This window comes from Primulina tabacum, chromosome 11, assembly GCF_025594145.1.
Source record: "Primulina tabacum isolate GXHZ01 chromosome 11, ASM2559414v2, whole genome shotgun sequence".
NCBI classification, from domain to species: Eukaryota; Viridiplantae; Streptophyta; class Magnoliopsida; order Lamiales; family Gesneriaceae; genus Primulina; species Primulina tabacum.
In genome coordinates this window covers 10,174,593-10,199,163 of record NC_134560.1, presented here as the reverse complement: position 1 = coordinate 10,199,163, position 24,571 = coordinate 10,174,593, and the positions used below count along the sequence as shown (strand labels likewise).

Below are 24,571 nucleotides of genomic sequence, written 5' to 3'. Positions count from 1 at the left end.
GATGATGGCATCGATATCACCGATGTCCATCTCTTGTTAAAAAATCTGCAAGAATATTTTCATGAGATTTTATTATCACAATATCAAAAATATAATTCTGACATAGTGCCTGCCATCTTAATAATCTGGCCTTCTCAGGTTTAGACTCAATTTTATTCCTTAAGAAAGCTTTTACCTGTGTGTTATCAACTTTCAAAATAAATTTCTTTGCAAGTAAAAATAATGGTCATTTTTCAAAAGCCCTTTTTACTGCATAGAATTCCTTCTCGTTGATATGCCATCTAATGGCTTCTGCATTTGAGAATAACCCACTGCAATATCTCCATGGTTGTTCTCCATCTGGTGTGAGCTTAGTAAGAACTGCTGCCCACCAATGATCACGGCATCGGTATATAATACCAAATCATCTTCGTCTTGCGGAATAGCCATTTTTGGAAGATTCTTACAAATATCCTTTAAATAGATAAGTTCTTCTGTGTGTTCTTTTGTCCATATAAATTTATCATCTTTTTTCAATAATGGACTAAATACTTTCCTGTGTTTTGCTAGGTTTTTTATAAACATCCCAGCAAAATTAACAACTCCCAGAAAACTTTGAAGTTGTTTCTTGTCTTTGAGACTTTCTGGAAAATTCTGCACCTTTTCGACTATGTGGTCTTGCAGAATTATTCATGACTCATCGATTTCGATTCCAAAGAATTCGATCTTTCTTGTTGCAATGACTGCTTTTTTCGGATAAAACCAGTCCTTTTTTTTTTTACAAACCTTAGAGAAAATCTCCAAGTGTTTAACATGTTCATCCATATTATTAGATGCTATTAAAACATCGTCAATATAAACAAACAGAAATTTAAAATAATCTTTAAAAAGATTATCCATTTTTCTTTGAAATATCTGGGGTGAATTAGCCAATCTCATTGGTAATACTTCCCAAATATAATGTCCTTGAGGTGTGGAGAAAGCTGTGAATTTCTTGCTTTCTTCCTGCAACCGGATTTGATAAAATCCAGACTTACAGTCGAACTTAGAGAATATCTTGGCGTTGCGTATGCAACTAATCAAATGTTCTTTACTAGGTATAAAATACCCATCAAACTCCAGAATCTTATTAATTTCTTGATAATTAATAACTAATCTAGGTTTTTCTCGTTTTATCTCACCATGATTTCTTACCAAGAAACCTGGACTGCTATATGGTGACATACCTGCTTTGATTAAACCAAGGTCCAAATGTTCCTTGATTATAATCTGCATATCCCTTTGATCAATGATATTCATTGGGATGGGCTTACAACGGACAAATTCATATTCTTTGCCTTCCTTAATTTTAAGGCAAGCTTTGAGTTGATTTATGTCCCACCATGCCAAGGGATCTTCATTGTAATTTTCCTTGATCCTCTTCTTGACATCTTCCAATGATACCTTGGATTCAAACTCTACTTCTTTCGTTTGTAGAGTTATCTTCAGGCATTCTATATTTTCTTGTTGGAGTACTTTATCTGCTCTTAACTGGAGCATTGTTTCACAAACCGCCTAGAATCCTTCATTTTTGGGTTCAGAAGTTTTCCTTCATCACCACGCTTGCTGCGAAACTAGATTGGCAATTTTCTGTAAAATGTCTCTCGTACTCTCTGGACTATGATTTTGTGATCACAGGGTGTTGTAAACACTAATCGTCTAGTCTCATTTTCTTGAGTATAGGACTTGAACATTTGTAGGAAATTATTTCCTAACAATATGTCAGCTTCTGTATCATGAAAATAAATTGGTGGTGTCTTTACCTTGTACCAAGGTGTTTGCCCAGCACCGCCAATCATGATTTCTGTCATCTTAATCCCTTTGCATAAGATTAAGATTCTTCTGGAAAAATCTCTTCCAGCAATCTTTGGTAATTTTTCTTCCAAATTATTTGGAAAAACTCATCGTTTTGCTGTATAGATTCCAGCACCTGAATCAATATAAGCAGCAAAATATTCTGCTTTATATTGTTCATATAACATTCCTACTGGAATGTATATGGACAATGGACTTGTGGTCATTGGATTTTTCACATCTTATCCTCTGTCATAAACTCCATCTCATACTCTAGACATTTCCAAGGTTTGTGTTCCTCGAGAAACTCTAGTCCAAGAATCAGTCGATCTAATTCTTTCCCTGGAATTCCTTGAATATGAACTTCCAATTCTCCGATATTAATCAGTCCTTGGTAAGTTCCTATCATAGGTTGTTCCAGATAGTATATTGTATTACAAGGAAATTGATTCATTTTCTTTGTAATATCAAATACTATTTCTATTTCCTTCCACCCTTCTGGGCATCTAAGTTTTCCCATTGTAAAAAAACTTTTCGGCTCCTGTTGGGTTTCTATGACAGGCGTTTTTTCCCACCTGTAACTAGTAATTCTATCTCCCTGAAAAGATATTCTTCTTGATTCCAATCTAAGACTTTGATTCCTTTGTAGAATCGGTTTGTCTTGTATTTGGATATATGTTTCCTGTATTAAAGGAAACTCAACTCGTTCTGGATAAATTGTCTGAGCAACTTTCCCGAATATCTCGGGTATTTCAATGAACTCGTTTCTAATAAACAACTCAGAATGATGTGTATTAGATAGAGCATATGAAATCTGATAAGTAATAGAGTATGGTCTATTACATTCTTTCATCAGCCTCTTTTCCTTGAAATTCTGATGTAATGTCAAGGCTCGGCTAAAATCTCGATTTGCCAAGTTATAGGCTATCCTTGGATAGATTACTCCTGCAATCTTTCTTGCACAAAGATTTCCTGAGATAGTTCCCAGTACTGAATCTTGTAGATTCCCCATTCTTTTATCGCATATAGCAATATCAATAGATGAATCTATCCCTTCTTTGAAAGTAGCCTTTATCATAATCTGGATTGCTCCAATATGAATCCAGGACATAGTCCTTGCTACTTCTATCTTGAGTTTTTGTAATTCCTCCTTAATTTCTTCGGAAGGAATTAACTGCATCTCCATTCTATTGCCTATAAGTTCCATCGGGATTGCCATTTTCCTTCTAGAAACTTTATAGATTAGATGATGCTTTCTGTTTCTTAGGCCAAGACTTCCTAAGAACTTTTCTACCTGTCCTGCAGAGAATCCTTGATATCTCTGTAGACTAGGATTTTCTCTCATGATCCTCTGGACCATATTATGAGATATTGTTGTCTGGCTAAAAAACCCAGACAAATCTTTATGTGTTTCGTGTCGAAACACCTCGTCCTCAGTCAAATTCTGATTCGGTATACCTGATTAAGATCTTGATAATAAACCGCTTCTTCAATATACGGGGTTGGATCGAAGCGTTTAATTCCTCTTTTTTATTTTTTGGATAGTTGGTCGATATATGACCTCTGGCTCCACATGTCCAGCAATTACAATCCTTGAAACTTTCATTGGCTCTAGTATGAGCTCTTCTGAAAGTTTTCTTCGTAGGTGTTCTTCCTGTGGCTCCACATGTTATCTTTTGTTGACCTCTGGCTCCACATGCTATCTTTTGTTGATACCCTTTAAGCGTTTGTAATTCTTTTGTAGTGCTGCCATGTGACATCATTCTGCCAATTTTCCTTTAAGAAAAGAGGCTCTTCGTGCCAATGTATCTGGATTTCCAGGTACATATTCCCTTATGAGCATTTCTCTCCAAGGACTTGGCATCTTTACGAAGATATAGCTATGCCGAAGAAAAGCTGCATAGCTATATCTTCTTCGACTCCTGAATTCCATCTATATTTAGTGAATAACATGATGTATTCATCCACTAAACATATATCATGTAATTCAAGACAATACAGAGCTTGAGTATATTTTTTCCTCTTCTCTGTATCTTGATTGTTAAAATAGTCTATCCTTATAAATTGTGCTTTAAATAGGGTAGCCATTTTTCCGACTATCTAGCTCAGAGATTCTCCGGCCAGGACTGACTCTTTCATTTCTAATGAAGTCATGTCCCAAGCAATTTTCACTGATCCCATAAGACTCATTTCTAGAAGTTTAATGAATCCTTCCTTGTTGAGATCAAGTGTTCCTGCTGCGATTCTCATAGCAGATGTCCAGTCATCTATGAGATCTTCTCTGTTTTTGAAGTCTAATACATGAAGGTTAAGCATAACCCCATAAGGATGCATCGGATCTAAAACAGTTTTCCCATAGGGTGTTTCGTGCAAGGGAGTTTGATTTCTCCTTGTCCTTGTTCCCGCTGGGTGTGATCCTCCACCAATATGAAAATCAGATTGAGATTCTCTCATGTTAACATTCTGAGATCTCACACTTTCCCTTGGTAGTTCCTGAGTAGATGATCAGGTTATATCAGGTATTTCACCTCCTGCCGTGTTCATCTTTAGATCTACAACTTTGAGATTTGCGAAGGATTCCGCAAGCTCTTGTAGATCCTCCAGACCAATCCTCTCTAAAGTTGTCATCAGATAAATTTCTTTTCTGAGACAGATTTAATTAGATTGATCATCTTTTCTTCTTCAGTTAATGGTTTTGACACCACTCTGGCCTTCCTTTGTTGATGTAACAAAGGTTCGGTGCCAAATGATGGTGGTAACCATCCCCCTGAAGTTCTTTTACTAGAACCTGGTTGTTATTCTAGTTTCTGGATTCTTGTTTGAATATCCTTTAATATTCCAAGAATTTCTTTCTGGGTTTTAAGGATTTCTTCAACTCGTTGATGTACAAAATATAGCATGTTGCCATAATTTTGTATTGTTTTCTGGATTTCTCTAAGATCTAAAGAGAGCTTAGATGAATCTGGTACTATCTCCAGAAACTTATTTGCTTGAATCATAAGTTTACCTGAAAATTTACCTGGGGGTGCTAATGCGTCCCTTTCTGTTTTTGATATCTAACAATAGTTAAATGCTCTTGTGTATATTCCAAAATTTTGGAATAAATCTTGTCAATTATTTTTCTCGAACCTAAGTTCGGATTCATAATTTTTCGAAATTCTTCTCCTCACACATTTTAGTTTCTTTATACTAATAAATCATGTGTTTGAAATAAATCAACCTTAAGTTTTGATACCATTTTTGGAAAGCGGGGATCAATTAAAATTAAATAGGGAATAAGGGTAATTTTGGTATATTTTGAAAAATAATATCTCACAAGGGAGTTGAAGCCAAAAAGAGTTTGGTTTGGGTACTGATTCCCAATTCTCCCTTTTTGGAAATATGACTGATTAGCTTTCTCTCGTTTAGATTAGACATAAAAATGTAGCATTCCTTTTTTTTTTTCCAAGCATTCACAAGACTTTAATTTTTTTATGATACAAATTTAGAAATTTTAGACTCTATAAAAAAAAATTACCATGAATTTACTTTTATTAATAATTTTTAGCAACCTTATTTCTTTCAAAAAAAAAAAAATTACTTTTTTCTGTTAGGATTAATTATTTAAGATAGAATATTTAAAAAATTAAAAATGATAATACATCTACATTAAACATTAAAAAAACTAAGTTTATTCTAGCAATACCATATTCTCATTTTTCTCCACATTTATGTGGTTTTTTTATATTTTATAAGTTTTTACATCCATATTTGCTTGAAGATTATCTCATTTCTCTCATTTTTAACTTCGAAATCGTCAATTATGAGCATATTTGTGAGATCGAAGGAAGAGGAAGGTGATCGTTGGTGCCGAGGTTGCACAGCTCTTGACAGGCTTCTAGGTGAAGCGGACATGAATAAACTGATCTCACACATGAATGAGAGAGATTGCAAAATTGTTCATGTATGAGATTGTGCAGTTGAGGAGGACTTAAAAGATTTGACTGTTCATATTCTGGGATGGGAAATCTCCTGCAAAATTTACTCATGTGCATGTGAATGAGGACATAAGCACACTGGAAAGACTCATTTGATACAGTGAAAACAGTCATCGAATCAGGAGCATCACAATATATCGGTGAACATGGAAACAGTAATAGCATTCATTATAGCATGGCATTGATCAGTACAATATCCTTCAATTTGTACTTCGTTTTTCGTCATTTACATCTTGAGATAGCACTCAGACTATTTCATATAAAAATCCTTAGAACCACTAAAATATGTTTCTTCTCCCCTTCGACCACGAAAACCTTTAGTATAATAAATATGCATCATCAACACTTTTAATAATTTGACCAACACCTAAAATTTGCTCAAATTCTTCAACAATAGAATTGTAATGTTCTTCAGCATTATCATCTTCATTAGTGTGATTGATATCTGCAGCTTCTTCACCATTTAACATTGAATCTAATACAGATAATGAAGACAAAAATTATAAATATTAAACATAACTCATACATAGTTTTATAATTAAAAAAACACAAAATAATATGATAAGAAAAATAATAAACAAATGTCCATATTTTCTATTTTCTTTTGAGTACGAATGTATACAAAATTTTAAAAGCCAAAAGTAAAAGTAATAATTCCATGGTAATCACTTCTATATAAATTAAATACGCAATAAACTTTAAAAAAGTCCAGGAAACAAAATATTCCCAGTTTTGCTTCATTCAAACAAAATAAGCAGGTCTCACGAATCTTTATCTGTGAGATGGGTCAATTCTACCGATATTCACAATAAAAAATAATACTCTTAGCATAAAAAGTAATATTTTTTCATGGATGACCCAAATAAAATATCCGTCTCACAAAATACGGCCCGTGAGACCGTCTCATACAAGTTTGTGTCTATATATATATATATGAATGTTGGAAAAGTAAAACAGAAAAATATGACTTGAATTAAAAAACAACAGTAGAAGAAAACACATATTGTATATATATTAAAAAAAAAAAAAAGTACTAGAAACATATCTTCGATAGAAAAAAATGTGGCAGAACGAGTGCTTTTTTAAGAGGTACAATGAATCTTTTAGGTGAATAAAAAACGATAATATTTTGAGAAAAAATCATGGTTTTATCGTAAAAAAAAGTTGATAAATCACCAATATTCCAATAATTACCTAAAATAAACAAAATGATTACGGAAAATTTTGTAAATGATATTTTTTTAATATATTGACATATATATAGAAATGAATTATATAGGACGGGTTTGGCTCGGATCCAACTCATTGTCATCTTTAATCCTAACCGATAAGACTTGGTATGAGCTAAGCTTAGCCATCTTTTCCTTGTTTATGCTTGGTTAAGCTCCAATAACTCGAACTACCGACAACTCCTACGATGCGAACAAAGTTCCCGAATGCTTCATCTCTCAATTGCTCACGGCCAAGGGTCGACCCTTTGGTGGTTCAACTCGGGCTATACTTACAATTCTCGAATGCTCGTTGTCAGGGGCGGAGCCACCCTTGGGCTAGGGTGGGCTCCAGCCCCACCTACTTTTTTATTAAAAAAATAATTAGTAATTTTATATTTATATTTTTCCTCCCATATTAAAATTAAAACAAATTTTTTATAAGTTTTATTTTTTTAATTTTTTCAGTCTTATGTTTAAAAATTAAAAATAAAACAATTCTCATAAATCATAACTCATTACTGTTTATGAGTTGTTTATTATCGTATGCTATGAAATTATGCAACTTTGAGATAAAAAAAATTCAACGGCTCAAATTATATTGAATATTTAGATGTGATTTTTCAAGTTGCAATAATATTATCTTATGATGTATATGAATTTTGGAATTTGAATTTTTAACCTAAAATCTATTGTTGCATATTTTCGGAATAATAATCAATTGGTTGAAATGTATAATGATTATTGATGTGCAATTATTATTGGACTTGTTTTGTAATTTTTCAATTTATAATAACCGAAAATTGAATAAGTATGAAATTTGAAAAATAATTCTTTGTTATAAAATTTTGAGAATATTGAATTTTTCTAGTTAAGTAACTCAGAGAATGAAGAAAATAAAAATGTAAGTTATCTTTAAACCAAAAGAACATATATCAAAAAATAACGGGAAAACATCAATTACAGTCTATAAGTGAATAAAATATCGATTTCAACCAAAATAATATATCGAAATGAATTAATTTCAAAATTCTGTACGGTGTTGAGGTGCAATAATTGTCCCTACTAGGTAGAGCGATCGAATAAAGTTTACAAGGATATAAATATTATAATTTCTAATAAAATTTATTATACAATAGTACTATATTTAAAAATATTTTTTAATAAATAAAATTTAATTTTATTTAATCCAATTTTTATATTGCAATTTTTTATTTAAAACACGATTATTTAAAAAAAATTCTAAAATTTCAGTTGATTGTGTTACTGATCGAAATAATCGATTTTTTCGATTTGGTTTGTTAGGTTTTCGTAGTAAAGTTCAGGTCGGTTCAGTTTGTTAGAAAAAAGTTCAGTTAATTCGATTTTAGAATATTCGGTTCAATTTTAACTGAATCTATTACTGTTTAACACATGATGGAGCCAGCCCCAGGTATTTAAGAATCCTCGCTCCGCCCATGCTCGTTGTTAAAGGTCGATTGCTAAAAGTCATGTAGAAGTTGATATTCATTGCAAAAAACAAACGTTCCGCTGTCCATATTTCCAAAGATGGATTTGTTTTGCCAAAATAAATGGTAAGGCATGTGAAAGCACTTTGCAAAGAATACCATATTTAAGGTTCACAAGTCTAAAGCTATATATGCACCATGTGACTTCAACTTTGTCCCATTAAACATATATGGACAGTTCACATTCACGGGCTCCATTACCAGAAACTTCATGCTGTCATTTATTTCTCAATAATAATAATAATATTAATAATAATTAATATTTCTTATTTTATTGTTATTATATTTTTTAAAAAAATCAAAGGGATAAAAAGAAACAACGATGAAGTTCACTCATGGTTGTGAAAGCATGTGTGAAAGAATCCAAGGCTGAATGATTGACAAAATAAAATATTGGTCGAGATTTATTTTTTCCCTTTTAAATGTGAAATATTCAAATTGTGAAGTAATATATATTTTTCTCACATTCAAATTCATATTATATATGAGTATATTTAATTACTCAATTTTAATAAATTATTTTATTGAATATAAAATTTCGTTATATTATTTATCACATCAACTTTTAAAATTTGTATTGAAATATCATTTTAAAAAAATATTGTTAACTTTTTTTTTTCATGACTTCTAAATTGAGTATAATGGACGAGCCTATTTAAACTATTTGGGTTAATTTGTAAGTAAGCAGCTTTAGAAAAAGAGTGCATTGGGATGGATGAGTAGATAAGAGGAATCAATGTTGGTTGTTTCATTTTTAGTAGGTCTCTTGTGAGATGGTCTTATGAATTTTTCTCTGTGAAATGGTCAACCCTACTGATATTCATAAGAAAAAAAATACTCTTAGCATAAAAAGTAATATTTTTTTATGGATGATCCAAATAAGAGATCCATCTTACAAAATACGAGTCGTAAAACCCCGTATCACACAAGTTTTAGCCTTTATTTTTAAATGGTTATGCTTGAGTCTTGAATATGAGATTTCGTCTTAAATTTGAGAACTTTAGTGTCACAATGAGCTACAATATCAATATTGGTTGTTCTCAAGTTATCGAAGAAATTCATATTTTTTAGAAAAACAAATATTTTATACCACCACCCTGAATTTATTAACATGCCTTCGTTACTTCAATAATATTTAGGGAAGTCTTCTGCTATCCTTTGTGTTACACGGATATATAATATATTATATAATAATCAGTCATTTACTTTCATTGTTAAGAGGCAATTATGGGGACAAATATATTTAATTATTTGTATACTAATTAATATATCTCCCATTGAGATTCACAATGGCGTGCTTGGCAGAAAGGTCGGATAACACCTCGAACCAGCACTTTCCTAATGTTGGAAAATTGGTTTTTTGAACCAATAATATTTGGAAAATAGTTTCCGTGGGCTTTGTCAAATAAAACTGGAAATTGATCGAAATATATTAGGTACAATTTTAATTGTTAAAGGTTCTTACAAATATTTTTGAAATTATCGATGACGAAAAGGAAGAGACGGAGAAAGATGAAAATTTAAATGATATAAGATTTATGATTGATGAATTTTCAATAATGGTATTGATTTTGTTTAATTTTATCCAGTTTTAAATTTTTTTTTAATGACAATGATATTAATTGTTGAAACATTTGATTGAAACAATATATCGATAATAAAATATATATATATATATATTTATATATATGATTTTTAGTATTGCCTTTTTAAGTTTTTTGTCCAATTAAACTGGTTGGGTTGTAGTTGGATTTTTTGACCCGCCAGTTTGACGAGCTAGCCCGCCTTGCCAAGGCCGTTCGGTGGCGGACCGACCTATTTTGACAGGTTTTTATCATAAAAATATGATTTCCCATTTTAAAACAATCATAATTGTATTTTTCTATTCAAACCTATTAAAAATATATTCCATGTATAATAAATTATTCAATTATCGAGATATATGTGAGTGCTTGTAATACCAATTTATATGTTTTGTGAGTAATTTGAAGACTGAAGGGATTATATAGCATTCTTGATTTTTTTAAAAAAAAAAATTTCTTGTTTTATATATATATTTTTTAAAAAAATCATTCTTTTCCTAGGCTAAATTGTTGGTAGGTTGCGGATACTATGTATGTATATACATATATATACATATATGTATAAAGACCAGTGGTGACATGATACGAAGTAATTGATACACATCATATATATATATATATATATATATATATGTACACAACCATACGACTCTAATTAATTCGAATCATGTCATGATCATTCTGGATGTCATAAAAGATCCAACGCCCAAATAAAACCAGATGGAAAGATACATCACTAAACATATTAGGTATGCCAAAAAAATTTGAATCTTTTTCTCATGTTTTTTTCTTGAAAAATTGTTGCATATCAAGAACAATAAAAAGTTCGAACAAAAAGGTGTATGTATTGTCTTTTCCAAAAAGAAAGTAAAAATTATAGTACAGTAGAACAAACTCAAGAGTTTTTTTTTTTTTTTTAAATAAAAAATCTCCACACCACTTGGTCGAGGTGTTCTGGTAAAACAAATATGCGTATACAACAGATTTATCAAGCACAAAAAGGATTTTTCATTTTCTAATTCTTTCTGCGTTTCAGCTTAAGTTATTAAATGAAACATGCGATAACAAATCACAATTTCTCCACATGAAACAGTAAAGATACACGGAAAGGACCTTCCAAATGAAAAACGATAATATTTTACCAGCTTAGGGAGTTGTTTGATTGCTGAATTTTGGCAGCATATGAACTTTCAATCTCTTCCTGCTCGAAAATAGAACCCGTTAGGCCTTAGGCATTATGTGTGAAGGTGAATGCAGCTGAGAAATAAAGGTAACATTCTGGTTTTGATGTACCTTGCAGGACTTGAGCAGTGGCTGCAAAAAAGATGACCTGAAATATTTGATTGACTGTCCAAGCAAGCTATTTTCCAGTTCTGTCATGGAACAAAGGCCCAAGAAAAGTGTCAAAATATTTCGCATGCAGTTATGTTATGAATGTGAGTGCATACACATGGGAGCATGAGAAAGCGGTAGAGCTAGGAAACACTGGCATCATACCATCCTCGCCATCTGATCGCAAAGCTCCCATGTTAAGTTCTTCAAGAAGCTGCAGATTGATCGAAAAGTGAATCTCTTAAAATCTTCACTCAATAACAACACTGAGATAATGATTTCAAGTCCTAATTATCTCTTCAAAACCATCAATGTCTGGATACAATAAGACTTAAAAACAAAGGGTCTTTTCGAGGCTCAAAGCTGATCATTAATTCAGGTGTTACACATAAACACACAGCCCAATTAAATCATGGAAGACACCAATTTCTGCACAGTGGCTGCTACACAGCACGAAGGCATATCACTGACAGTATTTATTATCCATCCAGCTGATCACTTTCAAGTCTGATGTTAATATGGTTTTCCTTCACTGTACAGATGAGGCATCCTCATGACCTCACAATAAACCAGGAAATTTACCAAAAAATGTGGTAAATTAAATCCAGTGAACAGAATTAACAAGTTGCTGAAAATTTTCTCTGAGAATTTAGCTCGAGGCGGCTAGTGCAAGCAATTCATCACACTATTCCATGAAATTTTTTGAAATTTATGTCATGCCAAATTGGTGAATGTATTTGTTATATATCAGTGAAGCCAATACATAGAGTCAACATACATAATTTCAATGGAACCATGAGAAATTATGCCTCGGCCAGGAGCAATACATTATTTTCATCAGCACATTAACTCAATTTGAAGCATGTATCTGGAAGGAAAAAGTTCTGATCCGATAAATCGTCCCAACAAACATTGACCCACAGCAGAATCTGAAGCTATTTCAAAGCAGTTGATGGGAACATGTACATCAATCATTAATTTAAACTGCCTCTAACTTGCCAAGTGCTAAGATGACTTGGCATTTTATATTACAACAAAATCCAGAAAAAAAAATCCAAGATAATTTCCGAAGTATAAGGTTTCACACCTTTGAAAGGGTTGGAACAGCAGAAGGATCAAATTCATCACAATGCTTGGGATCGATGGGAACACAAACATGGCCTAGAGGGAATAAAGAAAAGAGAAAAATATATGCAGTTAAACATGAGCCCGGAATGCTTCATGTCAAGTATCTTTTTTGTAATCTGATCCAGGAAAATCTTTTATTAGAAACAGAACTGTAATCGAAATAGAAACCTGTTTTTGGGTGTACACAGAATGGTGCCTTCAGCAAGTGATTCATGTGCTTTGAAACCTAACATGGCATCCAAAATATTTCATGTGAGTGATGTTCATATTTATGGATGACAACTTGTAGTGGGCCATGAGATTTAGTAAACTCGTCCCGCCATTATATTTATTTATGTGTATATATATTTATATTATTAATAATCTATTTATATTTTTATTATATTGAATAATTAATAACTTAATCCCTAATCTTACTTTATAATATCTTAGGATTGAAATAATTTTTTTCTATTATGATATGTTTAATATTAAAATATATAATTATGATTTTCTTTTGGTATTGAGTTTTTTTTAAAAAAATGTTGTTACTAGTAATTTGTAATAATATTTATTTGTTCTTAAATATTAACAATATAAAGTTGACAAGCAACTTTGATGATTTAATAATTTTTAAATATTTTTTATTGAGTAGTGACTAAAATTAAAAAAAAAATTATAATTTTTAGCGGGTCTAATGGTTCCAACCGAGATTGGACCCGCGGGTTTCGGACCAAACCAACCCCATTGTCATCCCTAATCATATAGGTGCTGATTACTGAATGATAAACCATGCTACATAAATACATAATTAGATGGTTTTGATACAAAAACTATGACTAATTCACAACTTAACTGGAACGTAAATCTTTGAAATAGAAAGAAGAGAATGTGTCAAACCTCCGTATCAAGTCTTGGAAAGGTAAAAGAGAAGACAATCTCTTCTACGCATCTACGAATACTCAGTGACTGAAAAAGTACGGCAATAAGTCTCAGAATTTTAACAAATCAATATACACATCTTGAAAACGCTAGCTACAATAATGTTATGATAAGGAAACTCAATAATGTTTCCCTCCGGTTTAAACTAGAAGAATAGACAGTGGGCTCATAAGAACAAGTAAAATAAACTAAAAACTGCGAGATAACTGGATCAAGCTGCAAACAGTTCAACGTTTATCTTCTAAAAAGTCCAAAACACTTGAATTGGTCATTTAAATTGAGGGAGCCAATCATCAAGTATCTCATTGTTTTCTAGAATTTGTTGTTTTCATAGCTGTAGTTTCCTTTTACTGGCTGTACCTTCATAGAAAGTAATAAAATGGAAAAAAAAATGTAATAAAATGGTACTAACATGCCAGGAGGCCTACCTTCTGTTTTCCAGATTGCAGAAGGTGTTTAACATGGCCCCATCTAGCAACATTAACATCATCTCGAGAGCGCTTGTTATCCCGCCACTTCCCTCGCAGCTCAGAAGTAATAGCTGCATAACTTAGGAAGTAAATGGCTAAACCAGGAAGAGAAAAAACAATAAGAAATCATGTTAGCATACATTCATCGGGAATCATTCCTAGTATGTTTTCACATCTTTCCTCATCCGAAAACAATTGTTGAGTTGCAAGCACCTTTCCCTCGAAAAAATCTTTCAAAATATCCGTGTATGATCTCCTGCAACACCATAACAAATAGTGTAATTTGTGGTATGGAGCACATATGATTGATAAATCATATACACCATATGCTTACGCTAAGAAAGGATGAAGGGAGGAACCACCCTCAAGGGAAACTTTTTTAAGGCTATTTTCATTTCCCTGGAGAAGGAAAAAAATTACTTTTAACACAGAACGGTATATGTTGAATAGAAAACTGAATGTAAGTTGTTCAGAAAGAACATAAATAACCTTGCGGACTTGTAAATATTCAGCAATAGCAGCCCTTTGTTCATTTCTCAACCTATTAATTAATAGAAGTTTGGTTTGCATTTAGAAGCTAGAAACTGTAGATCAGCTGAATTAATCCTCAAATAAATCACCATTACCTTCGTGCTTTCCCATCACAAACCCAACAATGAACACCACGACGACCACTGTATACCCATAAAATGTGGTTAAATCCAAAATCATCTGCAGAGAGAAGCATATATAAGGTTAGCATGGACATGGACATGTGAAAAACAAAGCATCCAAATTTTTTTGCTTTTGTTGCAGGGGACTCTGTTCAAGAAACAATTAACAGACATGGTCATAACCAACAAGAGCAAAGGGTTACTTACAAGTGAAAGTCACATCAACGGAAGACATAGTAAACCCATCTTAGTTATTACAAACACGCAATAAGAAACCCCATAGATGTTGAGACATAGAAAGTTTAATTTTCCAAATCAAACTACAATCAACGTTATGTATCCTTATCATCAGTGTAATCAGTAGAGAAAAAGTTAATGAATATTGTGTTATTGTCTTCCTTCTCTACAGCTCTGTAGATTATGCACCCTCATATATTACCAGAATAATACCAACTTTACATATATAGTCAACGTATTATTGTCTTTTTCTCTACAGGTCTGTAGATTATACACCCACATATATCACCGGAATAACACCAACTTTAGATATATTTTTTATATGATCGAACATTGGGTAAGTGCGGATATTGGAGTTTAGATAAGAAAGGATTTAGATAGGATATTCAATCTTTAGTGGTTTAATTTATAAAGTTTAAATTTTAAATTAGGATTAGTTGGTTGTTAACATTATAAATGTACGTATTCTCTGTTATTATTCAATGAATAAATATGATTTCTCCCTCATTCTAAACTACATGGTGTCAGCAGGTTGAGGTCCAATATCCTGTCTTTGGCAAAAACAGCAATGACAGGAAGCACTCATCGATCAGAAAGCTCCTCGGACCAGTCTTCTAGAAATATGACTTCGGGCTCCACCAGTAACCCTCCGAACGACCCATTGCTGCCGATTCCAAGCCTCCAAATTATTGTCCACAAATTGGATGGGAGGAATTATTTGGAGTGGGCGCAAGCCGTGAAACTTGCGATCGACGGGCGTGGCAAATTGGGGCACTTGACAGTGGAGACAAAACACCCTGCGCCTTCGGACCCTGCCCTACCAAGATGGTGGTCAGATAGTTCACTGATCATCTCCTGGCTCATAAAATTGATGGAGCCCGCGATCGGGAAACCCTACTTGTTCATTACCACGGCGAAGGAAGAGTGGGATGTTGTCCGCGAATGCTACTCTGTCTCGAAACTTTTCTCAGATTTTCGAGTTAAAGCCGAGATTGTGGCAATCCAAGCAAGGTAGTTGTGGTGTTACTGCTTATTACAATACTAAGGTCAGTTTACGGCAGGAGTTGGATCAATGCTAGATGATAATTGGGTGAACCCTGATGATTGTGCTTGCTGTGGGAAAATTTGCAAAATAACTTCGGTCAACGATTTATTTAAGAAAATGACATTCTCGTGAGTATTTAAAATAGGAGGTTATTTTCTTAATTAAATAGTTGACCGAGGTTAAAAAACAAAATACCCCGGCTGCGCTCTATAAGGAGGAGAATGATCGTGTTTACATGTTCCTCACTGGCCTCAATCGTAGCCTGGATGATGTACAGGTACACGTACGGGTATTGTATCGAAAGCCAAGGGTATACTCAAGGGCAAGCTGACCATACCATGTTCACAAAGGTCTCACATGAAGGAAAAAGGATAGTGTTGATCATTTATGTAGACGACATAATCCTTACTGGAGATGACCTACCTGAAATGAACAAGTTGAAGAAATCTCTAGCATCAGAATTTGAAATCAAAGACTTGGACTGGGTCAATCATTGAGGCTTTCACAGATGCCAACTGGGCAGAGTCAATCATTGATAGAAGATCTACATGCAACTTAGTAACTTGGCGAAGTAAGAAACAAAGGATGGTTGCTAGAAGCAGAATATAGTGTTGTGTATGATGGTGTTTGTGAAATGTTGTGGTTGAAGCAAATATTAGAAGAATTGGAGATGCAAATGGACGTGCCAATGAAACTTTTGTCTGATAATAAAGTTGTCATTAGTATTGCTCAAGATCCAGTCCAACATGATCGTACAAACATGTGATGATTGACACACTTTATAAAAGAGAAGATTAACAGTGAAGCTATTTGTATGTCGTTTGTTCCTACTACACAACATATAGCAGATATTCTCACCAAAGGACTGTTCAGACCCAACTTTGAGTTTCTCATTAGCAAGTAACATCTACGCACCAACTTGAGAAGGGTATTGGATATTTGAGTTTAGATAAGATAGAATTTAAATAGGATATTCAATCTTTAGTGGTCTAATTTTTAAATTTTAAATTAGGATTAGTTGGTTGTTAACATTATAAAAGTATGTGTTCTCTATTATTATTGAATGAATAAAAATGATTTCTCCTTCATTCTAAACTACATAAAGTAATTTGGATATATTTGGTATTTAATTTTTGTTTTTCTTTCCCAAATACCACTCTCGTTCTTCTACTCATCATAACTTCAAAATGACTGTTGAACCATTTGAATTTTTTTTATAATGTTTCGATTCAAACCTCTAAGTGCTGTATCGATCACTTTGATAGCTACTGTCATCAATGGCCAGCATTCTGAGCAAACATCAGCTCCCGAACAGCAATATCTAACATCGTCATAATCCGATATATCCTACCAGACAAATAGTGCAGGGGTCAAATATATGCATCATTAGAAATGGTTGCAGTTGCCTTCTGGATAATATTTTAACAATCAAATCACAAGCATGAGCGAACAGTGACTTACTATATCAAATATAAGTTCTCTCTCCACTGGTGTGAAAACATTATCACCAGACTGGGAATAAGCATGCCTCTTTGCAGGCTGCAGCACAAAGTGAAACAATATAGATGGCGAAGAAAAGAACAAAAACTATTGCACTGACAAGAAAATGGCAAAACAATATCAACTTCAAAGTGGTAAAGTATAACTACCCTTTAATACAGTGCAATTTATTTATTTATTTATTTTTATTCAGAATATCCTATACAATCCTACATCATAATTTACCAGAGAGATGCACAAAATAAAAAGTTAGATACTACTACCAACAATCATCTATACAAATGTTAAATAAGCTATACTTACATCCACACTATAAACAGGACCTATGTCAATTTTGAAAGGGCATTTCTCCTTTATGGCCTTTTCCAGTTCAGCAGAATTGTTGAAGGACTGAAACCGCAAATAAATATCGTTATCCAAAGTAAAAGAAAATTCTCTTCGCCCAAAGTAGGAGTGATCACACCCAGGATGTTTTCCATCTACAATTAATCAACCAAATCATACAATTAAGAAAAGAGAACGGAAAGGAATAAAGAAACAGAAGTAGCTACAAATCATGCTAATGAAAAATGAATATCACCGTTTCCATATGACATCCATTTATGCATATCAGCGTATGGAAAAAACTTTCCTGAAAAGATTAAAAATAGCTTCAGAAATTCTATTTTAATAATTATTGCTTTATTCGAGGAAAAGGCTTCGTGATGATCAAGATCATATCTGCAAGCATGTGTTTCAAAGAAGTACAGTGATACAAATTCAAGAAAGAATTTGTCACGACCAGCCCACCCCCAGCAATTACCGAGCCCAAGCCCAACCCAACGCCTTCAAAAGATATTGTTTATCAAAGACACACTCATGGGAAGTACAAGGTGGTAGATTAGATAAGACGATTCTAGAGTTATCTTGTTTTTTTTAATTCTTTAAATAAGAGATTATCTCATTTAGTTGGTTTGGATTAGATATGGTTGTTTATTAGTTACGAAGATATCATCTAGGAAGATATCAAGTGGATTTGATTGGGATTCTTATCCTTTAGTTTGGCTTGTATATATATTCAGCAGAAGTGAGGTAATAAAATCATCAAATTGAGTTTCTTCTACCAAAGTCAGAGATCGTGAGGTTCTCTCTTCAACGAGCCTCAATTCCCAACTATCAAAAATAGCGAGACGTGGGCGGAAATCTCAGAAACACGCTCACAATCTTGCGAGTGGTGAATTCTCTCTAAATCGCCCCATAACTAGATCCATTACCCGAGCACATAACAACTTGGTATCAGAGCAGGGCGCTATGGGGGATTTACTTTCCATGCACAGGCAGCTCGAAGCCTTTATCAACATGTACAAAGAAGACAGAATGACGAGTAACCAGCAGCAACAAGAGAACGACCAGCGACATCGGGATCTTGCCACACGCCTGGAAGTATTATCGGTCCAAGTCGCAGGATCCAAAACAGAAACAACGCACGATCTGGGCGGTGACAACAACCACTTGGATTCCCGTGATACGTACTCCACTGGTCCACGCACACGGGAGGGAAAAGACAACTCGTTTGTCATACCGGAATACACCAGGTTAGACTTCCCTTGTTACGATGGAAAATCAGATCCATTGGCGTGGCTCAATCGTTGCGAGCATTTCTTCGACCACCAGCACACACATGAGGCAGAAAAAGTGGGTTTAGCATCCTTCCATCTCGAAGGCAAGGCCCAGCTGTGGTTTCGCAAATTGAAACGGGATCAGCCCGATATTCAGTGGATCGATTTCGCGGAACATTGTGATCTCAGATTTGGCCCACCCCTTCGAGGAGATACCTTTGGCGATCTTGCCAAACTACGTCAGACAAACTCGGTGAATGATTATCAGGAATGCTTTGAAGAATTGCTGGCCCGTTCGGGTCCCATGACGTCGAGGCAAGAGATACAATTGTTCATTAGTGGATTGCGCAGAAACATTGCTATAGAAGTTCAAATCCATCACCCAACAAATCTCACCACGGCTATGAATCTGGCACGATTATATGAGACACGCAACAATTGCCCGAGGGAGGAACCGCGAGCACCGCTACGTAGCACCAACATTCAACAACAGCCCCAGACACCTAGAATAAAACGACTGAGTAGATTGGAGCTGGAAGAGAGGCGTTCTAAGGGGCTATGCTACAATTGTGATGACCGATACACGCCGGGGCATCGATGCAAACGGTTATTTCTGTTGGAAGGAATAGAGGATGACACATCAGACGATAATAATACTACGGAAGAAGAAGAACCACAAGAATTTGGGGCCTCTATACATGCAATTGCTGGCTCCCAGGGCGCGAAAACAATGCAGATTTGGGGAACAATTCACGACTGCCACGTGAGGGTCCTCATCGATTCGGGGAGCACACATTGCTTCGTGGATACACTGGAGGCCGCCGAACTGGGATTATCCGTGGAAACCCGCCCAACCCTAATGGTGTCTGTGGCCAACGGCGGACAACTTCAATGCTCAGGGGTATGCCGCGGTGTACAGGTTATTCTGGGAGGAGCTAGATTCTATGTGGATCTGTTTTTGATACCTTTGGGAGACTTTAGTGTGGTCTTGGGAGTGAATTGGTTGTGCACGTTGGGCTCCGTCACTTGGGACTTCACACACATGGTCATGAATTTCCCATATGAAGGAAACTTGGTCAGTTTACAGGGGGACGATCCTAGCGCGAGTTCAGGCCCTTTTGCATTCACCATAACAGAAACTGACGGAAGGGAACTACCAGGTCCTTCAGGCGCTGCTGCTGGACTTTGAAGGGATTTTTGGGGACCCTAAGGGGCTGCCACCGCGACGACAACATACACACAAAATTATATTAACCCAAGGGACAGATCCTGTCGTGGTTCGACCCTACCGCTATCCTGCACGCACAGAAAGATGAGATCGAAAGACAGTGCGACGAGATGTTAAAGCAAGGAATTATCCGACCCAGTACTTCACCATTTTCATCACCCGTATTATTAGTCAGCAAGGCCGATAAATCATGGCGTTTTTGTGTCGACGACCGGGCTTTGAATTCGCGGACTGTGAAGGACAAGTTTCCAATCCCTGTGATTGAGGAACTGTTGGAAGAGCTTAATGGAGCCCAATTCTTTACCAAACTGGATCTCCGAGCAGGATACCACCAAGTCTTGATGGATCCAACATGCATTCCCATGACAGCATTCAGGACTCATCATGGTCACTTCGAATTTTTGGTTATGCCCTTCGGACTAACAAATGCGCCCTCCACTTTTCAGGCCATCATGAACACTATCTTCGGGGATTACCTACGCAAATTTGTTCTTGTCTTCTTCGACGATATTTTGATTTACAGCAAATCTTGGGAGGAACTATTGAAACACTTACGTCTGGTCTTCGCCACGATCAAGGCACAACAGTTTTTCCTGAAGCGGTCCAAATGTGCTCTAGCTCAAACAGAAGTGGCCTATCTCGGCCATCGAGTGACACAATCGGGGGTCAAAGTTGATGACGAGAAGATTGAAGCCATTGCTAATTGGCCGACCCCCTCCTCTATCCGCGCCCTTCGCGGGTTAGGCCTTGCCGGGGTACTATCGCAAGTTCGTCAAGAACTACGGAATTATTGCCGCGCCATTGACCAGCCTACTTCGCAAGAACTCCTTCGTCTGGTCACAAGAAACCACTCGATCGTTCGAGGTATTGAAGAAGGCTATGACATCCACACCCGTCCTAGCCCTACCGAATTTTTCAGAACCATTTGTGATAGAATCTGACGCTTCAGAAAGTGGATTAGGAGCTGTTCTTCTTCAAAATGAGCGTCCTATTGCATTCTATAGCCAGGCTTTGGCTCTGCAACACCGGAAATTATCCGCATATGAAAAAGAGTTGATTGGGTTGGCTAAGGCCATCCGCCACTGGCGGACATATCTGTGGGGAGTTTCATTCTTGGTGCACACCGATCATTACAGTCTCAAATTTCTGATGGAACAACGTATCACGACATCCCCTCAGCAACGATGGATCAGCAAGCTGTTGGGATTTGAATTCAAGGTGGAATATAAACCAGGAAAAGCCAATGTGGTGGCCGACGCCCTCCCAAGACGAGATGAATCAGACAGTGGCTCTATTTGCGCTCTATCAATCCCACGGCTGGATTGGTTGGACAAAATCAGAAGTGAACTCGTCTCTAGGAGCGAGTTACAGCCCTTGATTGATAAGGTAAAGGCTGGAGAAGCTCTGGGGCCCTGGGACTTCTCGGATGATCTCCTTTGGTATAATCAGAGGGTGTTCTTACCTCCGGATTCGGCCTTGACAGGTACCATCATCTCTTATATTCATAGCTCGTGCCATGAAGGATATTTGAAGACTTTGCATCGCGTTCAGCGGGACTTCTACTGGCCACGCATGCGCAGCCAAATAAAATCAATTGTGGCGGAATGTGAAGTTCGCCAACGCAATAAGACTGAAAATTTGAAGCCGGCAGGGTTGTTACAGCCCCTCCCAGTTCCTCACCACGTATGGACGGATATCTCTATGGATTTTATCGAGGGACTTCCCCTATCGCAAGGGAAGAATGTTCTCTTGGTTGTGGTTGACCGATTTTCAAAATATGCGCATTTTGTTGCCCTTTCACACCCTTATACAGCAGTATTGGTCGCTCGGATTTTTTTTGAGAATATTTTCAAGCTTCACGGGTTGCCCGAGTCTATTGTTTGCAACCGAGATGTCACATTTACTAGTAGATTTTGGAAGGAACTGTTCCGCTTGAGTGGCACCCAACTTTGTTTTACATCGGCCTACCATCCTCAATCGAATGGCCAAACGGAGGTGGTTAACCGTATTATGGAGATGTATCTCCGTTGCTTATCCGGTGACTTGCCTAAGAAATGGACCACATGGCTTGCGTGGGCTGAATTTTGCTATAACACCAGCTTCCATTCGTCCTTACGTTCTTCCCCATTTGAAGTTGTCTACGGCCGACCACCGCCGCATCTTCTATCATTTTGCCCAGGGGTAGCGAAATTAGAGGCCGTCGACAAAGAATTACAGACCAGAGACGAAGTCCTGAAACACCTCCGTCAACGCCTACTGCACGCCCAGAACCTCATGAAGACTCAATATGACGCATCTCACCGGGATGTCCAATATGCAATAGAGGATATAGTTCTGGTACGCTTACAACAGTACCGCCAATCTAGTGTGGAAAAGCGGATGAACAAGAAACTCTCCCCACGTTACTTTGGCCCATTCGAAGTTATTGAACGCATTGGTCAAGTGGCATACAAACTCAAGCTTCCTGACTCCTCCTTGATCCACCCAGTCTTCCATGTCTCTTCTCTGAAGCCATTTAAGGGCAACATTCCCCACGACACACACCTGCCAGTACTCAACCAAGACGAACCACCGCAGCCACTGGCCATTCTGGATTCGAGATTCCGCCAGGGACGTCGGGAGCTGCTGATTCACTGAGCTGGCCTCTCACCCACCGAGGCTTCTTGGCAGGATGCTTCCACCTTGGCCGTGGAGTTTCCCTCATTTGTGATCGTGGACAATCACGTGTCTCCAGAGGGGTGTAATGTCACGACCAGCCCACCCCCAGCAATTACCGAGCCCAAGCCCAACCCAACGCCTTCAAAAGATATTGTTTATCAAAGACACACTCATGGGAAGTACAAGGTGGTAGATTAGATAAGAGGATTCTAGAGTTATCTTGTTTTTTTTAATTCTTTAAATAAGATATTATCTCATTTAGTTGGTTTGGATTAGATATGGTTGTTTATTAGTTACGAAGATATCATCTAGGAAGATATCAAGTGGATTTGATTGGGATTCTTATCCTTTAGTTTGGCTTGTATATATATTCAGCAGAAGTGAGGGAATAAAATCATCAAATTGAGTTTCTTCTACCAAAGTCAGAGATCGTGAGATTCTCTCTTCAACGAGCCTCAATTCCCAACTATAAAAAGTGGGCGGAAATCTCAAAAACACGCTCACAATCTTGCGAAATTTCCATCCCAATCCATTATCATTTCATTGAAACATCCCGAAAATAAAAGATGAAGATTCAATCCAATCTTTCCAGCATTTGTAACCCAAAGAGTGGATCGGTGGCAACAGGTTAAATCAGACAAATAAAATTCAAAAGAAGAAACCAACGAAGTTGACAAAAAGGTTCAAAGCAAACTCGACAAATTACCGTAGTAAATTTTGAGGAAATTGGCATTAAACTCATCCGGAATGTCATTACTAGTCTTTTTCTCTGCTTTTACTCCGTCAATTTCCATATCTTCCCTTTCGTCCGCAACTCTTTCTCCAACCATTTCAGAAAATTCAATTTTTCCGGCAAAGCACGCGAAGAATACGAATCATTTGGTCCCAGACTACAGATGGAAAACTAGATTTTACAACCCTAGCCCTGAAAAATTACAGTTGAATATCCACAATCACGCATATGAGCATTCATACAGGCAGATGAACTTGCGAACGAGAGAATGAGACGGCGGACCTTCCGTCTTTTTCAAAAGGCTTACGACCGTCGCTCCTTACGGTGAAGAACCAGAACCAATCGGAAACGAGGTATTTTTCCCTCACTAAAAATTGAAGTCCTTGGAATGGGCCTGAATCCTGATGCCCCTCTTCTTACTTCTATGGTTGATTAAAAGTGTGTTTGAATGCCCGTTATTCTGGAATCTAAGAGAAGGGCTTCCGTAGACCTTCCGCCGCCGGAAGCAACGGCTGAGTCCGGATCAGAAAGTGGAGGAGAATGGAGGCGGGAAAACGCGTGTGTGGGATTTGGCGGGTGAATGATGCGGCTCTAAGGTCTATATAATGAAATAAAATAAATTGTACAATATCCTCATATTTAAAACTATTTACAGATACGCCCAAAATACTATCCTTCCTATTTTAGCAATTAAGTTAATTATTCAAAGTTCAAACACATCTATCTTTGTACTTAAAATATATATATAAAGTAAGAATAATTTATATTTGTCTAGTTGATGTGTCACTGAAAAAAAAAATAAGTATCTTGTGATACGGTCTCACGAATCTTTATCCGTGAGATGAGACAACCCTACTGATGTTCACAATAAAAAGTAATAATTTTTCATGGATGACCAAATAAGATATCCGTCTCACAAAATATGATCAGTGAGACCGTCTCACACAAGTTTTTGCCTTAAAAAATTAGATTAATCTTCA

At 36.1% G+C, this 24,571-nt stretch overlaps 1 protein-coding gene across 2 annotated transcripts; it reads right to left on the bottom strand.

Moving 5' to 3' along the window:
• Nucleotides 1-10,999: 10,999 nt before the first annotated feature.
• On the bottom strand, nucleotides 11,000-24,150 carry LOC142519227 (uncharacterized). Of its 2 annotated transcripts, none has more exons than XM_075622170.1 (17): nucleotides 23,834-24,150; nucleotides 23,565-23,748; nucleotides 17,955-18,005; nucleotides 17,678-17,853; nucleotides 17,336-17,413; nucleotides 17,110-17,221; nucleotides 14,566-14,650; nucleotides 14,429-14,480; nucleotides 14,274-14,338; nucleotides 14,080-14,195; nucleotides 13,898-14,010; nucleotides 13,428-13,496; nucleotides 12,717-12,774; nucleotides 12,508-12,581; nucleotides 11,586-11,634; nucleotides 11,382-11,461; nucleotides 11,000-11,289 (listed from the first exon to the last, which is right to left on the bottom strand). In XM_075622170.1, exons 2-17 carry the CDS (start codon nucleotides 23,686-23,688, stop codon nucleotides 11,227-11,229), a joined length of 1,365 nt encoding a protein of 454 aa, XP_075478285.1. In that variant the 5' UTR covers nucleotides 23,689-23,748; nucleotides 23,834-24,150; the 3' UTR covers nucleotides 11,000-11,226. The 2 variants fall into 2 exon arrangements, with proteins under 2 accessions (XP_075478285.1, XP_075478286.1); XM_075622171.1 differs by having other exon boundaries at nucleotides 23,565-23,783; nucleotides 23,874-24,150.
• Between the last annotated feature and the right edge of the window lie 421 nt (nucleotides 24,151-24,571).